Consider the following 16,859-nt stretch of genomic DNA (forward strand, 5'->3'; position numbering starts at 1 on the left):
GCTAAAAGATTAAAGATGTCATGATCTCTTACTCAGCAGCAGTACGGAAAGTACTACAAAAAGTGCACTCTTCTGGAAACAAACTGAACTGTAAATCAGAAACATAATCCAACATCAAAGGAACAGAGGCCTAGATTTTTTCACAGAGGAGGCTTAGACAGGGCATTGGTGAAACTAGAAAGCACAGATATAAAGCAGAGCCAGAGAAAGTGGCAACAGAGCAAATCAAAAGAAGTATAAGGTCATATGTGATAATGTCAGAAAGACAAGCAATGTTTCTACTCTGATAACCTCAGAATCCCACTCAGCGCTGAGATGTGCCACCTGTTATGAAGGCTCCCAAAGCCTCATGTTCAAAACTGAGGTGAGAGAAATCACCTGTTCTTAGCTGGGTATGACTGCTACATTTTTACCATTTGGGCAGAAATTTTCCATGCCCGGGGCCTGCCTCAGGCAGAGTAGTGCTGCTACTTAAAATTTCAGCTCGTGTTATTCCTTCATGTCCAAGAAGGCAGACAGGAAAAACGGTTTGTTTCATTCATGCTAAAAAATTCTGGTAGTCTTTAGGCAGTGTTCCCGTTTCCACGTTTTGAAACAGGGGCTTCAAATTGGGCAAGAGATGGCAGCATTGTCTGGGAGCTTCCCCTTTTACTTCCCCAGGAAAATGCCCCTACTTTGTGCAATTTAAAATTTTTTGGGGGAGAAAAAAAAAAAATTAAAGCCCATTTGCAGTTGGCACCTCCTGTGTCACTGCAGGTAAAAGTCCCTGAGGATTGTGTCCGCACCAGTGATGCTGCAGGGTGGGACTGCCGTCCAGGCTGTTGTGCATTGCTGCAGGCTGCTGGGGGTGACAGGACTGAGGCACAGGAAAGGCAGCTAGCTTTGGTTAGAGCTAAGCAGTCACTGCTGCCAGCCCCTTGCTGCCCAGCAAGCCGTTGGTTTTGCTAATGAGGCAGGCAGAAATTTGCTTTGGAGCACGCCTAAATTTGCCCAAATTTAACTGGCATCTGATTCATAGCTAAGGCGTCATGAAGACAGTGGTGGACACCACTTGTTTGATCTGCAGGCATCGGTAAAGCCTCAACTGAAATAAAAGGAGGAAGTGATCTGACTGGGGCACTCAGGCAGGATTGGCTCAGTGGATTCAGATCATTCCTTTTTTTGAAGTGATTTGCTCTCCTTTTGGTACTGGTCCAGTTGGTATAGAAAAATTGAATATTGACTGCAGCCTACAGCCTGCTATTCTTCAAGGTGGGGAGGATATAATAGCCTCCTCCAGCAAAAAAGGGAAAGTCCTGTATTAACAGTTTCACCCCATTCAAACTTTTGGCCATGCTCTCCCCCTCTTTCTTCCTTGGCCCCAGTTCTCACAAACCACCTATCTGAGCCATCACAGATTACTAGTCCTGAAGAAAACTAACCCATGAAAAGCAAACCTGAACAGAGGTCTGCTGGTTTAGCACACTGAACGGGCTCCAAAAAATAACAGAGCCAGCGCTAGTAAGAGAGGGGAGGACCGGGTAGCAGGGGGGGCAGAAAGAGGGAGCACGATCTCTCCCTTTTGATGGTAGCAAGCTACCACATTAACTTAGCTGTTATCCACAACCCAGAGGATAAGGCAGCTGCCTAGGGAAACATGACCTGGTTCCCAGCCATACTGCAGTTTGCACCTGATTTATCATAACATACTTAACTGTGAGCTGGAAAGGCTGCCTTCTCTGATTTCATACTTTAAAAAGGAACAGATAGACTTTCCTTGTTCTGGGAAGGGGTTTAAGGCTATATATCCCAAGTAAAGAGCACATTTCCTTCAGCCTTGGTGGAAGTGCCTGTGTCTGAAGATGGCTGGGCTTGCAATAAACTCTTCTTACTGCTTCCTCTAGCCTAGCTTAGCCATATCGTAGGAGGGAGAGAAAGTAACATGTAGAGGTGCCTCACATGCTCCCTGCATTATACAGAGCGTAAGGAAAGCAGCATATAATGTTTATGTACTGGCGGACATCTAAATCACTCTCCTGTGCTTTCAGAGACACAGAAAATAGAGACAATGGCTACCTGATACAGACTGAAAAGTGGAAGTGGTTTGCAGAGGAGAGCTGGGAGTTTGGAGGGATTACACTTGGAGCAGAAGGTGGTGGAAAATGCAAGGAAAAGGGACAGTGCTGAGTGGGATAGGCAAGGAAGGGAAATCTGGATTGGAAATAGTGTTGAGTAGCAGGAACATTGGGATTAGGGCATTTAGGGACAAGGAGCATAAGTTTAGAAAGCCAGGGCAAGAGACAGAAGATGAAGATCTGGAGAGGTACATACAGCTGGGGGGAGAACTAGGCAAGAGAAACAAGACTAAGAATGGGAGTGAAGAATGGGTCAGAGCGGAGAAAGGGAGAGACAGGAAAGCTAGGACTAGTTAAGCAAGAATGTTGAGATAAGAAACCACAGGAGTAAAGACTTAATAAGTTTTACATGACACAATGTGAGCTTTGGGAAAGACACTGGAGGTACAGGGACAGCATCAGAGCACAGGAACTGATCTGGGGTAGAGAAGCAGGACAATGTCTTCATCAGTGACACACTATTATGTTTTTGAGTCTGTTATACTCTGTAGGGCTGCACTGCTACCTAATTTCTTCTCTTTAGAAAAGCCTCTAAAACTCTTGGCATGTTATTCCACATGAATAGAGCCAACCTAAGCTGGTACCACATGGTCCTGCCAGGCCTGGCACTTGGTGCTGACATGAGGGTGCTGCATCCCCAGACAAGTTTTCTGAGGAAGTTTGAGGGAGGAAAGAATAGTCTTGTGATGAGGATGTGGGCTGTGGCCTGCTAAGAAGGGGGGATGGTGGCCCCTGGGATGGAGCAGTTGGCAGTGCTGTGGATGCACGTCAGTAACAACACTGTCTTCAGGGAAGGGTCTGATCACTGTGATTACAGCCTGGTCGACGACAACAGAATATAACACAATGCCGAATAGCTTTTTTTCATATGAGTGCCACCTAGTCCATGAATAAGCGCAGGATTTGGGGGAAAGAAAAGAAGGACAGTAATAACATGCAGGAAGAGGGACGCTAAAACTAAATTGCCAAAACTAAGACTTTAAGACTTTGTATTTACTAATCTTGGAGTATTTGCAGCCTTTTTTTTTAACACAGTGTGCATGCACCTGGATATGTAAAATAAAAGAAGGGAACGAATACAAGTCAAAAATAGCTCAGAAAGAAGAGTTTACAAAAAACGTTTTGAAGCATGAAAAGAAGAGCCCTAAGAGAAAGAAAATATTTGGAAGAAATCACTTCACAGTGAAAAGTCACATTTTAACGTGCTACAGTCCCTCTCAACCTCTTTTTCAGATGGACCCGATTCACAGGCTTGCTGTATTTCTTCCTGTTTACGTAAAAATATATAGGAGGCAGTGGAAGAGAAAAATGAGGATTTCTTAGAGAATTTTATATCCCTCTAAGGTGTATCATCTAATGAAAGTTAGCAGTTGTGACCAGCTAACGCTGCTGAACTAACCTGCTTTTCACTGTTCTTATTACAAGAACAAGAAAGTTAATTCTATAGTGAGGGCAGCAACTACTGTCAGTTAGTAAAAGGAGAAGAACATACAGACCAAAGGACACAATTTCATATCTGATAGGCTCAGCCAGAAGCTGCTTCAAATATCAGCAGTAGCTGAGCACAGGAAAAAAATGAAGTACTGTATTTTAAGCCATTTTCTATTGAAAATAAAAATAGTAATGTTTATTCATAATATGGACAAAGTAATGCTGCTACCAAGCAGGATGCAGTGGATGAAACGCTGCTGTGCTTGTCAGTCATAAACCACAGACCAAGGTCAACCACAGACCAAGGACAAACAGAAACTTTCCCTAAAGCAGTTTCACCTGGGATTTGGGGCTGGTCCCATCACTATCAGGAGGACTTTAGAGCAGTAGAAGAAATAGTATAAAACTCAAAATAGTTTGGAAATAACTGATGACTTAAATGTTCTTCCTTCTGTTTGGAAGAAAAACATGCCTCCTGCAGTTTTCTTGGAAGGGATCACAGAAAACAATTTGCAGTGCCAAGTGCCTCTACCCTCCGGCTAGCTACCAGGGCAATATGGTTGGGATATTTTGTAAAAACCTTATTAACAGAAAATAACTATTGTCTAGGTGTTTGAACACCATTCAGCGCTGGCATGTTCTTGATCAAATGGGGACATTAAAAACTTCAGAGTGCTTCTTTGCAAAAGAAAACAATGTTATCATCTCCTGCAATCCCTGGCCAATTTCCAACTCGTCTATGTATCTACTAAGTTATGCTAATGCCAAATCTCACTATTTTATCATAAGTTTCATTATATTTAATGTTTCTTGCCCTTAAAGATTCAGCTTCTGGAGTCTTGTGATTATATAAGCATCTCAGGCAGACTACGTTTAATAACATGGTTGTGTTTATAATCCTGAAACCATGAAGCCTAAGAGAGGAAGAAGGAGAGAACCTAAGATGAACCTTTTTAACATGATTTTTGCGGTTTGAATTTCTGAGTATCTTAGAATGGCAATACTGATGCTATCTTTTACATGTTACTGAATGTAATACACTTCTCTCAACAGCTACTGAGATCAGATGCAAAAGCAGAGGTGTCTCTGCTATTCGGGAATTGCTCTCTGCTGAATTATTTTCTTAGTCAAAATGTACAATAATAATAAGAAAGTGCTTCAGACACCTAAAAATTCAGTGATGCTTTGGGACAAAGATTTTTTGCTTGTTTAGCTCAGATCATCTGAACAGCCACGCATGTCAATGTTCCCTTAGTTCATTTTAGAAGCCAGTGGGCTTAAACAGGCTACACTAAGCACAAACTCCAAGATCGTACGGAAAAAAGAGAGTTGCCCAAGCAGTTGGCAAATGTTTAGTGAGTGGCAGAAATTTAAAATATCAGATAGAATCTTATTTGCTTACCAAGAAAAAAAAAAATTGTACACAAAGTCCTATACGCTCTGAACACAATGCAAACCGATAGTAGGTTCAGTGGTCAGGATTCCTCAGGTTTACAGCTCCAGTGAGCTCCTTGCCTGGCTTCTGCCTGTTTCTCAAGGTCAGGCAGAGAGTAGCTTTCTGTTGGATTTCTCCCAGATTTCTGCCTCAGCACACAGGCTTGCAAAAACCATATTCCAGACCCATGCTGGGCAATCCAAGAAACGAGCCAGCTCCATCCTGTTATTCTGCCGTGGGCATCCCTTCTATTAGCTGTCTCTATTACACTGAGGGGCTTAGCTGAGTTTTACACTGTGTCTGAAAGAGGCCCTGCTCACCAGCCCTAATTCCGAAGTTGTCTGTAGAACAATTCTGCAGATGGAATGAATTAGCATCTTTCAACAAAATTTCAAGAGTAAGAGTTTAGCACTGTCAACAGCAGTGGCAAAAGATATATAACCAAATGAATCAGTCAGACTTTCTGCTTCTGTCTCAGCAACCCCGTATCTGCACTTTTCCTCTCTTTTTTTGAAAGCAGTACACAAAACTTCCCTTTCACTCTCCATGTGTAACCTGTTTGATAATGTTTTGCTAAACACTGATTTCCTTGATACTCTGTACAGATATGGAAATCATTTTCTTGGGACCTTAGTCTAAACTATACATTTGACTGGTAAGCTCTTTTAACTAGGAGTATGACACAGCTACTGCAACAAATCCCCCTTGGTGAAGACTTGCTTAGCTGGTGTCATTTGGGATGTTGTGCAGCTGTGTCGACAAAAAACTCCCAACACTAGCATAGCAGCAGAGGTGCCACAGCACAAACAAAATTGTAAGACAATCCTTTAAATCCTCTGTGCTGAAAAAAGTGATATTTTAAAGGGAGCAACGTCACTGCTAATGGAGAGAATCCTGGAAAACCCCGCAGTATCCAAGTAGCACACACAGCGACAGTGTTTTTCAACACTGGTAAATAGCAGAAGGGGCACCAATGGTGAATGAATATGAATAAAAATGAATACTCATTTGAAGATATATACTAATAAAGATGCAATAATCACAAGCTAAGCAGAAAAATATTCCTTACTGCAAGAATAGGGTAACAATATGCTAGGGCTTAAAATAAGCTGGAACAGGAATAAAGACCAAAGATTGCTCCTGGAGAAATACCAGTAATCTTTCACCAGTCTTTGAAAAGAAATGTTGTTATATTTTTAACAACTTTTTTAGTTTATACTGAAAACTTTTGTCCCCTTAACTGAGAAAGTGACCTCCTCTGGAAAGATATTGCACTCAGTTTAACCTTGAGCATTATTTTCTTCTGTCAATCATTTCTTCCTCCAACAGAGCAATGATTTTCTACAATAACCTTGCACTTGAGTCAATACATTCTCTGAGTTACACGAGATAGGATTTTTTCCCGGCAGTTTCTTGAGCCACGGTGATAATATTTGGTACACCGACGAGCTTTTGTACTTCATATTCCCTTGGCCCAGATGCACCAAGCATCATCTTAAATGCTGCAGAGAATCAGCTCACATGCAAGACTTGTTACAAACTGACTAAGAGAACAAAATACTAGTTTGCCATTATCAATATAGTGGTGGACTGCAAATATTTAAGAGTTGCTTCCCTGTTTTTATAAATGACCTGTGTCGTGTACATTCCATGTAGCCATACAGATGGACTCTTTGCTTATGTCCCTTCTAGCTATATTCTGTAACTAACTGCCAAAAAGAAAACCCAAATGCTTTTAGAAAAGAGAGTATCAATGTTAAACTCATGAAAGAACCCATTGATTCTGACTGGCTTTTGCTGAAACACGTTGCATTATGCATTAAGACTGCTGACACTTGAAACATTGAGCTATATGGAAAAAATCTTCAAAAGCAGTGACAAAAAGACCAAACTAATTTTGGTTCTCCATCGTATGGGAATTGGCTGGGGGGGGGAGGGGGCTGAAGGAGCTGGGACAACAGCCTCCTATGTGAGTGCTTAAATCACAGGGATCTAGAAAGTGCTGCTTTCTCCTACATTTCCCGCACTGAAACTGTGGCTCTGGCAGAAAGCAAGGGGCAGTCAGACTTCAGTGCTCACATCACATTTTCAAGTTCCTGCCCTTCTGCTGCCACTGTCATTATAACTGGGATAAGTAGAGAGGACTGAGCTTTAGCATGAGGGCAGAATCAAGCACCTGGGGACAGGGGAAGGCAGGAACATGGCTTTGGGTGCAGTTCCAAGTATTTTTTCACAACAGGAAAGATTCATGGGGAACTCAGGAGTGGTCACCTGAAACTGCGTTAAGTCAGGCTGGGGAACTGCCCAGGGAGCGGCATGTCCTGGTTCTGCTTCTGCATCTTACAGTGAATGATAAACCTAGGCATATAGACCTGTCCCACCCCCATAATTAGGCTGTGCCTGAAATAAAACAAAAGTGCTCCACATCATGTAACAGGGAGTTGCCACACCATTGCATGGCTCTTTCCCTCCACACGTATATATAAATGTGTGAATATATATGTGTGTATATACATGTAAGTGTGTGTGTGTGTGTGTGTGTGTGTGTGTATGTGTGTGCTTATACATGTTTTATTTATGTATTTATGTTTCAACTACATCCAGTACGGAAACAACCCGTGAGTCAGACAGCAGAGACCCCAATGCTTGCCATTTTTCTCAAAACCAACTTACAGAGCTCAGCTCTTGCTTGCTAACCCTTTCCTTCTCTTTAAAAAAAAAAAAAAAACCTTGCATTCCTTGCTGTACAGTAGCATAGCTTCAAGGAGAGGTGAGAAGATCTCAGAGGCCTCCTGAGTGCTCTGGGTCTCTGTTGTAAGTGAAAGAGGTTTCTGTCTGAGATGGACTAGGATTTCACTGGGCTTAATCTGGGTATTTCTGGCATTTGCAGAGAAAAAATTTGGGAGAAACTTAATTCACTGCGGTAAACTTAAAACTGAAATAGGAAAACACAGACTAGGTTTGGGAACCATTGTGGCTATGATACTGCAGAGCGAGGAATTAGTTTGTAATTTTGGAGTGTGGCCCTGCAGTTCTTACTGTAATATGCTAAACTTCTTTGGAAAGAAGTTTATGCAGAAAGATAAATTCAAATTTTTAATGCAGATCAGGTAAAATGCACTGCAGGCTTGTGTGGACTCGAGAGGGAGAGACAGAGGAGGAAAAAAGGAAGGGAGGGAAAGAAAAAAAATCCTAAGAACCTTCAGTTAATTCTGATTCATTTTCGCACCAGGACAAGCTCTCAATTTTCACCTGGTATTATAGGCAACCAAAGAACCAGCTCAACACGTAAAGAAACAGTAAATGACGTACTATAGCTAATTTTTTTATTTCTTATGTAACAAAAGGCTGTATGAACCGCTGAAAAGTCTTTGCTTATTCTACTGGATACTGTGAACAGCAAAAATAAATATTGCTAGAAATTCACAAACTGTGCAATATTAAACAAAAGGATGCATGCCTTGCACTACAGAAACATATTTAACTACATGTTCAAGTGCAAAAGATACAGAACCACATGAGCCCACAATTATAGTAGATAACAGCTGCTGTGTACATCTAGTGCAGGAGAGAGACTTACATACTGGAAGAACTCCCTTATCAGGTAATTGAATATAGATGACTTGATTGGAAGACTTGAAACACAACTTGGCAAGGGAATATGTGTTAAATGCTATGCTGAGAGTAACTTTGGTCGAGTTCACTTCAAAATTTTCTTTTTCTTCTTTTTAAAAAGTGATCCATGGCATACTGAAAAGCCAAATATTTAGTATGATAGCGGTATACATTCACACTTGCATTATTTCAGACGATCCTGAGGTTAAAAAAAAAAAAAAAGGCAAAAACAAACAAACAAAAAACCCCACCTGTATTTACTTTACTTTCTGTTACCTATTCCTTCAGCTGTTTTAAGCCGTTCGCCACCGCGCCTGCTCCCACGTTCTCCCAGCTATCTTCCCCCGGCTTTCCCCCCGCCTCTCGGAGAGTGTAACGGCTCGAAGGCAAAGCGGCGGAGACGCGGCCGGGGGCAGCCGCCGCAGGGTCGCGGCCGGGGGGCCCCGCAGCGCCCCGCCGACCCCGCTCCCCAAGTGCCGTTGCCTCCGTTAATTGGCGGCGCGTGGCCCCGACAGAGCCTGCCTAATTAGCCGGGCAACGGGCTGCCTCGCGCGCAGACCCGTCACGCGCCGGCCGTTACCGGCCCCTAACGGGCAGGGCACGCGGTGGAGGGGGAGAGGCCGCGCCCCCCCCCCCCCGGCCGCCATTTCCAGCGCGCCCCCAGCCCTGCTAGGGCCCCTCCCCTCCCCTCCCCTCCCCTCCCCGCCGGGCCGGGCCGGGCCGGGCCGGGCGGGAGCGGCCGGGGCCGGGCTGGGGGCGCGGCCGCCCTTTTCCCTCCTCTCCCGCCTAGGTGGGGGAGCCGCATCCCGCCGCGCACCTTGCCGCCATGCCGTCTCCGTGGCCCCGCGGGGCCCTGCCCTGCGTCGCCCTCCTCCTCCTCCTCCTGCTGCTGTCCGCGGCGCCCGGTGAGTGAGCGCGGGACGGTGAGGGGCCCCCGTTGTGGCGGAGGAAGGAGGGAGGGAGGGAGGGGAGGAAGGGGGGGAGAGGGGGCCCCCCCGTGTCGCCGCGGGCGGGCTGTCGTCTCCCCGGGGACGCGGCGGTGCCGGGAGCCCGTGGCCCAAACGGGCTGCAAACGGTGGTAAATCCTGGGGTGAAACGCACAAAATGCCCGCTCCTTCTCCCCCGGCTACTTAGGTAAAACGAGCCGACGACCCCGCGGGGGAATGTTTTCAGTCACTCCGAAGAAACTTGTGCAAGTTGAGCATCTTTTCTTCTTGCAAAAAAAAAAAAAAAAAAAAAGAAAAAAACTTCTTGGAGCTGCTGCTGCGGTTCCAGAGGAACGAGGCGCTCGCAGACTTGCTGCGAAACCAGCAGCGTGGGTAACCCTCCACAGCTTGCGCTAAAGCATTGAATTGCTTCTGTGAAATTGTTTCAGCAGCATGCGAGCTTTGACCTTTTTTAAAATTGATGGAGAGGAAGAAACTTGACAAGTCCAGTTGTTAACATGCCCCTCATTCAGCTGCAAGAGTTTTTCGGGATTATCGTGCAGCTCTGGACACTATCACTGTACTAACACCAGCAGCAGTCTTCTGCTGAGAAATATAATAATTGCATAAGGTGAACAAGACCAGTATCAGGTTTTCTTGTCAAGATGAGCTGGGGAAAGGCTGTTGGAACGATGAAAGCTTTCCTGCAGCACACGTTAAACTTGAGTGTGGAAACTGGTGCTAAGATAGGTGTTGATGGAAAAATGCTTCAGAGTTTTGCCTGATAGTCAGGAGTTATAACATCTCTTCTGCATTTTTCATGATTGCTGCTGTTGTTGTTCCTTTCCTCGTAAATAAAATGGATAGCTAAAGTATATATTTTATTTTTGCTTGTCTAGATGGTTCAAGAGGAAATAAGCTTAAACTGATGCTTCAAAAACGAGAAGGTAAATAAAGAGACAGAAAATTGCTTTCCCATATTCTTCTGTTGATAAAAACTCAGTTGCTATGGATCAAAACTTTAAATGTGGTTGTCATTTTTCCAGCTCAAACAGTGGAAGTCAGAGAAGTAGTATATATGTATACACTACTACATACAATATAGTTGTGTGTGTGTACATATATATGTGTATATACATACACACACACACACCAGTTGACAGCTGGTAGTGTACAAACACTCTTGCTGTGTATCATACCAAAAAACTCTTATTGCACATACAGTGCCAACTCTGTGGAGCTGGTGCCTGCCTGTTTGTTTTGAAATAGTTACCTGCAATATTGGAGGCTATGCTTATCACAACATCCCTCCTCCTCTTTCAACATCAAAAGCCAACCAGCTGAAAACCTGTAGCAGACCTACATTTTGCGCTGCATGTCTGACTGTCATTTACCAGGATATAATGCATACCTTTTCCGGTGTATGCATACTAGTCGTGACACTTATTTGTTACACTCTGGGAGGTCACAGGTTTTCTCAAGGAGTTAAAACCCATGGAAATGCTGATGTCCCAGCTGCAGAAGAGAAAATGTGCAAATTAGAATTGCTTGTTATGCCTTAACTTGTTCCCTGTGTCCCCTTGGCCCTCCATACACTTCCTTCTTGGAAGACTGCTCTCTCCACAGGAAATATTATGGCTGAGGGCCCAGTATGCAGATGAAGCGAAGGGCTCACTAGTTGAGGGAAGGGGGTGGAAATGGGAGCTGCCTGGGGACAGGCAGCCCTGCAACAGATGGAGAGGCAGGCTGAAACACCCAAGAAGTTATAGCGACCTGCCTCCCCTCAGCCTGCTCTATGGTTGAGGCAAAGAACTTAACACCTATAGAGAGGTGACGGCAAATCTCCCGCTTTCTGGAAGTCGTCTTAACTTCTCCCTGGGTTTTTCCTGTGCCCTCACCTACACCTCTTGTCAATCCTAAAAAGTATGTCCCTGGTGCTGTGCACCAGGACCATCTGTCTGTTTTCTTTGCACTTGGGCTGTCTATCTCACCTAATTCCCCTTTTCCAAATGAGCAGGATAAATACACAGTACTGGTCATCTTGTTGGTACTGTGCCTTTTGCGACTCTCATTTATGTGACATTTGTTCAACTCTTGGTTCCCAGTAATATCACCCAGCTCAAGTGAATGGCCAGCTATCAAAATTTCCAACTCATCATCACAGGGCAACATGCTCTTTCCCACTATTCCTGCAACAACTCACCTATCCCTCCTACCATTTTCTCTCTTCCCACTGCAGTCCTCTGCCTCCTGCTGTGATGCTGTCTGTTTCCTACTGCAGCAGTTCTCTCATCTCCACCCTCCTCCTCCTCCTGCCTCTGGCCTCTTCCCTCACATCCACTGAAAATCCACATCCTTGTCTCTTGTCTCTCCCTTGTTGGGACAAACCCTGTCAAGCCAAGATGTTGCTCCTGCTCCACACACAAACTTACTATTTCTCAGGAAGAGCAAACATACACCAACAACATGAGAAGACTTGTCTCCTCAGCATGTGGCTAGGCAGTCATCATACGCATACCTTTCAGAGGAGTAAACTCCTCTAGCAGCAGCACACAACCTACCTGTTAGGCATGGGGTAAGCTGAATAGCACATCTGAGGCTGGCAGGATGAAGATGTTCCTGTGCATTCACCAAGTTATGTGCTACCTGCTATGAAAGCCTGAGGTATCAAAGGGTTGTTATTCTCAGACATACAGTGCTTAGCAGCACTCATTATTTCAAAGCTACGTGTTTACACAATATATTCAGAAATACATACGTACACTTTTGTATGTGCCTCTCCCTTCACCTAAATAAATTTTAAGTGTTTCTCTAGCCTCTTTGGGCTTTTTAACTTCACCTGTCATTTTCTTTCCCATTCAAAATAACAGCAGCACATGGAGATGATTCTTCCAATCTGTTGTTAAAGCACTACATAATGCTGAATATGCTCTGTCAGTTTTGGTTTATTTGTTTAAATGCCTTACTTAGCTTGTATCTTTGAGCTCAAAATAGTTGATAAAAAATTCAAGAGAATGAGGGAACCTGAGAAATCTTATTATACTGGTGATTCCAATTTTTATTACTGTTACTGTTGTTACACACATAGCTCTGCAAAGCACAAAGGTGATGAGATAACAAAAGTGTCTTTAGTGTAATACATTTCAGGGCAATTAAAAACTTCCTGGCGTGTCTTTTGGGGGGAATTAATTTCAGCCCCTGTTGCCATTAAGCCTGAGGTGTCAGTGAGAGAAAACAAGGCCAAAGAGTTCTTAAGCAGCTTGAAACGCCAGAAGCGCCAGCTATGGGACAGAACTCAACCTGATGTGCAACAGTGGTACCAGCAGTTCCTGTACCTGGGATTTGATGAAGCGGTGAGTACAGAACTTTAGAGTATTTTTCAGAATTCAGAGTTAGCGGATGTGAGTGTGGATGCATACTCACAGGAGCACGCAGGTGAGTGTAACAGTAAAGAATACTGCCTAGGGGGAAGCTGGCCTGTTTCTGTTCACAAATTTGATACTGTAATTTTCTTCTAAGTACTAGATGTTGCACAGAAATACAAGCTCAGTATTTGTTAGAAATGTCCACATTATTTTATTAACAGAGACAATGCTATTAAAAAGCTTTAATGGAGTTCTTGTCTTCCACTGAACTTAGAATTAATAAATTGTAGCCAGATACAAGAACCTTGAGAAATAGACATAGAGTAATCAACTGTACTTCAGGAAAGAAGTCTGGCAGTCTCAACCTAATTAGTTTGCTTTTAAACACACCTTAAAATCCACACAAAGCTGGGCCTGATTGCCATTCTTCAATAGAATTGTGCTAACACTGCATAAGATAGGCATGTGCCTGCACAGTGTGGTCAGCTCCTAACCATTACAAGAACTGGCAGCTATGCTTCAACTCTAAAACCTGAAAGGAAAACTATTTGATAACGTGCAGCCAATTTTCCTTCTAGTGATAAGGATATATTTTTTAAAACAGTTAATTTGTAAAAACATTGGAGTGGAATTGAGAGTTCCCAGCTCATATGCATACTGCACAAAGCTCTACTAAATAGGTCACTGAAATAGAGGGAAAAACGTGCATGTAGTTGCAGTCCTATGTGTGAATAATTAGTACATAAATAAGAGGTAAAAATAGTTACAGATGTTGAATTCTTGGCTTTTGTCAGCCACATGAATGTATTTAATGAGATTGAATTGGCACAAGCAAGCTGTAGTGCCTACTATGTGGATTGCTTATGAGATGAATGCACTCATTTTTAAAGCTGGAACAATTAAAAATCCTTTGCTTGGACTGAAATAACGAAAGATACATTTTTTTGTTGCTTCTGGATATTATGCTGATAAAAATTACTTTTTAACTGCATGGCTATACCCAACACGCAATAGCAAAAATAGGAAAAGTGATTTTGCACCTCAGAAACTGAAGACTGTAGGCAGTTACTAAGAGGTAACTAACACAGCATGCTATGCAGATAAGATGCACTCTCCTCTGAGAGTGTCTGTATGCATTTATGAAATGCAGCCTCTTGTGGGATACAATGAATCCGCTTGGTAGGTTTTCTTGAGTAATAAGATACAGTTTTAACAATGAAATAACTGTTTGTTCCAGCACGGCTTTAGAAGGGACTTAGGCCATACTTATCCATTGTGTATTTTGCAAAACTTTTTTCAAGTCTTAGCCAAAAATATTTCCAAAGAGTCATTCAGATGGGAAGGCTTTGGCTTGGCAACTATTTGATATTCTTGTGCGCTCTTTTTCCTCTGCTGTTGTGAGCAGATACAGAATCGAACTGCCTACTACATTTCTACAGCTAGAAGGTTGCACTGTATGTTCATTTTTACCCATGGAAAATGAGGGTAAAACACGAGGGACATCATGACTAAAGGGCACAGGGCAACGGAGAACCAAGCCTTTAGTTTTTAAGTACAAAACATTGAAATGTTTTTATAGTTCAGCACTGAAAAGGTAAAAGAAACATGAAAGGTACCAGTGCATATTTCAGTTGAAAACTCTCTGTTTAAGCACTGTATAGTGGGCAGAGCGTGTGAATGGGGATCCCAGGTGAGGCTAGTCAGGACAATTAAGGCCTATTAGCACACTCAAAGCACTGATATATCCCATAGAGAAGGTAGGTGCAAGTCACAAAACCCCTCAGATAAAAAGATTTAGTTTTGTCAAATATGCAAAGGATCAGGATTTCTGAAACAGACAAAAAGAACCTTTTGTACCTTTTTTGCTTTATTCTCTTTGTTGTAAAGTTTCAGGATTGGAAAGCAGTGGGTTTTCTTTTTTTTTTCCTCAGAAATTTGAAGATGACATCTCCTACTGGACAAGCTTAGGCCGGCAGGGTAACGAATACTACGGTGGATATTACCAACACCACTATGATGAAGATTCACCAATTGGTCCACGGAATCCACATACCTTCAGGCATGGAGCAGGTGTCAACTATGATGATTACTAATGCCATGTATCCTGCTATAGTTAGTATCAATATGGCTGTGTTGGGCTTGGCTGAGTCTTCCCTCAGCCAGTGGTGCTGCTTTCCGACTAGCTATTCACGTAAAACAGCAAGAATAAAGGAACTGCGAGATGCAACATGGCTTTTTTTTATAGTTACTTAGTAGTACACTTTATATAAAGTGTTATAGAAATAAAGCTTTTTTGATAAAATAAATAGCTTTCCGCTTATTTGGTAGAGTTTGTTGGCAAGTTTCATTCCAAAGCAGTGTACTACAGGAAATTAGTTTTTAAAGGGCTTTTTCATGTTTGCTTTCCTACAATTCATTGCCCAATTCCATTATATCATCCAGTTTGGCATATATCATATAAGCCAATATATTTCAGATGTGCTTGCTCATTCAGATTTGTGTCAGCAAATAAATCCAATTATTCCAGGGGAAAAGAAAAAAAAATTCCTCCCAACTCAAATGCTGCCTTGTTGCTTCCCTTGCTGTTTCCATACCTACTGCACACAGCCTTCCAAAGTTATGTGATATGGCACTTCTGCAGTTCCTGTTGGGGCAAGGAGACAGATGTTCACAAAAGCTAAATTTATTGCAAGGAAGCCTACCTCTAAAGCCTGTGAAAAGAATGGATTCTCCAAGGCAAGGGTCCATAGCAGGAACCTGACTTCAGAAGTAACAGTTGAGATACAGGGCACCTAGCCTAAGTGGCCCCGACCCCTCTCAGGCAAAGGTTAGCTCTTATGAATACTCCCCATTGTGTCCTTTTCACTTGGCTGTAAGCTTTCAGTCTAGCTTGAAACGTGGAATAAAATAACAAAATAAGCCATTTAAAAATGGCACATGCAAATGAAGGGCCTCCATATTCATAGATACAGATGTTAGCATCAGATACTAGCCAACACAATCACCAGACATTAATTTCATACCATAAAGCTGACACTACCCCCAATTCAGCCTATATTCTATACAGATAGGCTGGGAATGAAAGTGTATCCGAGACAGCATTCATTAATGTTAAACACAGTGGATTAAACGGGGGCGGATGTGGTTGGGTGCATTCAGAACCCAAAATTACGTCCAACTTTTCTACCAGAGCAACATCAACAATGTTGCTTTTTATCCCTTGCTGCTCTGGGGATAGTCCTTATGAAGACCTAAGGAAGCAATAATAGGGAGATTTCAGCTGTCCTGGGCTTTGGAAGCAGTTTGGTTGAGGAAGGGACTTCTGCAGTTTGGCAAAGGCAGAGGACTGGGAAGGGACAGGCGAGGAAGGCTGGTTAGTTCCATGATTTTTGGAGCAGGAGAGTCAGGACAAAGAGATGAAATGTGTACCACAAGCTACAACAGAGTCACAGAATAAAGGCAGCAGGGATGCTTTAGCTGTAACTTACAGCTTACAAGAAGTTTCCAAAGCATGAATTGTGGTAACATCAGTCTTTACACTTCTCCTACTTCTTCCATACTTCTTTCATAATTTAGTATATTTCCTAATGTTTTTTGCAGCCCCTGTTGTGTGATGGACTGGTGTCCAGGAGAGGCAGTGCAGCACTATCCAGCCCCCTGCAGGAATGTTTCTAGGGAGGCAGACCAGACTGAAGAAACATGTTAGTCACTTTTTTTCTGCACACAAGAATATGCACTAATTTAATATGCTGCCCCCCACCCCCCCAAAAAAAAATCAGCTTTCTTCTAGGTTTTGGAGCACTCACACTTGGAAACAGCCTTGCCAGTTAAATCAGTTTAAACTGGTGCATTTCCTAGGGTAGAAAGCAGTTTATTCCAAATATGGAATAGCCATTTATCCCAATTCAAGTACATACTCTTGCACAGTTGGAAGAAAAACTATTCCTGGAAGAATACTTCCATTTTGTGTCCT

At 43.0% G+C, this 16,859-nt stretch overlaps 1 protein-coding gene and 1 long non-coding RNA gene across 3 annotated transcripts in view; one reads left to right on the top strand and one right to left on the bottom strand.

Moving 5' to 3' along the window:
- LOC104143357 (uncharacterized) overlaps nt 1–9,184 on the bottom strand; it is a 44,665-nt gene extending 35,481 nt beyond the window's left edge. For both annotated transcript variants that reach the window (XR_011137438.1, XR_011137442.1), the window contains exon 1: nt 8,561–9,184. This is a non-coding gene — a long non-coding RNA (uncharacterized lncRNA). The remainder of the gene's footprint in view (nt 1–8,560) is intronic.
- A 128-nt stretch (nt 9,185–9,312) lies between these two features.
- On the top strand, nt 9,313–15,192 carry ECRG4 (ECRG4 augurin precursor). Its single transcript, XM_068925494.1, has 4 exons — nt 9,313–9,500; nt 10,421–10,468; nt 12,717–12,874; nt 14,818–15,192. Exons 1-4 carry the CDS (start codon nt 9,422–9,424, stop codon nt 14,977–14,979), a joined length of 447 nt encoding a protein of 148 aa, XP_068781595.1. The 5' UTR covers nt 9,313–9,421; the 3' UTR covers nt 14,980–15,192.
- The last annotated feature ends 1,667 nt before the right edge of the window (nt 15,193–16,859 follow it).

This window comes from Struthio camelus, chromosome 1 (genome assembly GCF_040807025.1).
Source record: "Struthio camelus isolate bStrCam1 chromosome 1, bStrCam1.hap1, whole genome shotgun sequence".
Lineage (NCBI taxonomy): Eukaryota > Metazoa > Chordata > Aves > Struthioniformes > Struthionidae > Struthio > Struthio camelus.

Excerpts from the sequence above, each read along its gene's own strand:
- ECRG4 (XM_068925494.1), top strand. The coding sequence starts at position 9,422 with ATGCCGTCTCCGTGGCCCCGCGGGGCCCTGCCCTGCGTCGCCCTCCTC. Across the intron at positions 10,469-12,716 it reads GATGCTTCAAAAACGAGAAG|CCCCTGTTGCCATTAAGCCT; the intron begins GTAAATAAAGAG and ends AATTAATTTCAG. Across the intron at positions 12,875-14,817 it reads ACCTGGGATTTGATGAAGCG|AAATTTGAAGATGACATCTC; the intron begins GTGAGTACAGAA and ends TTTTTTCCTCAG.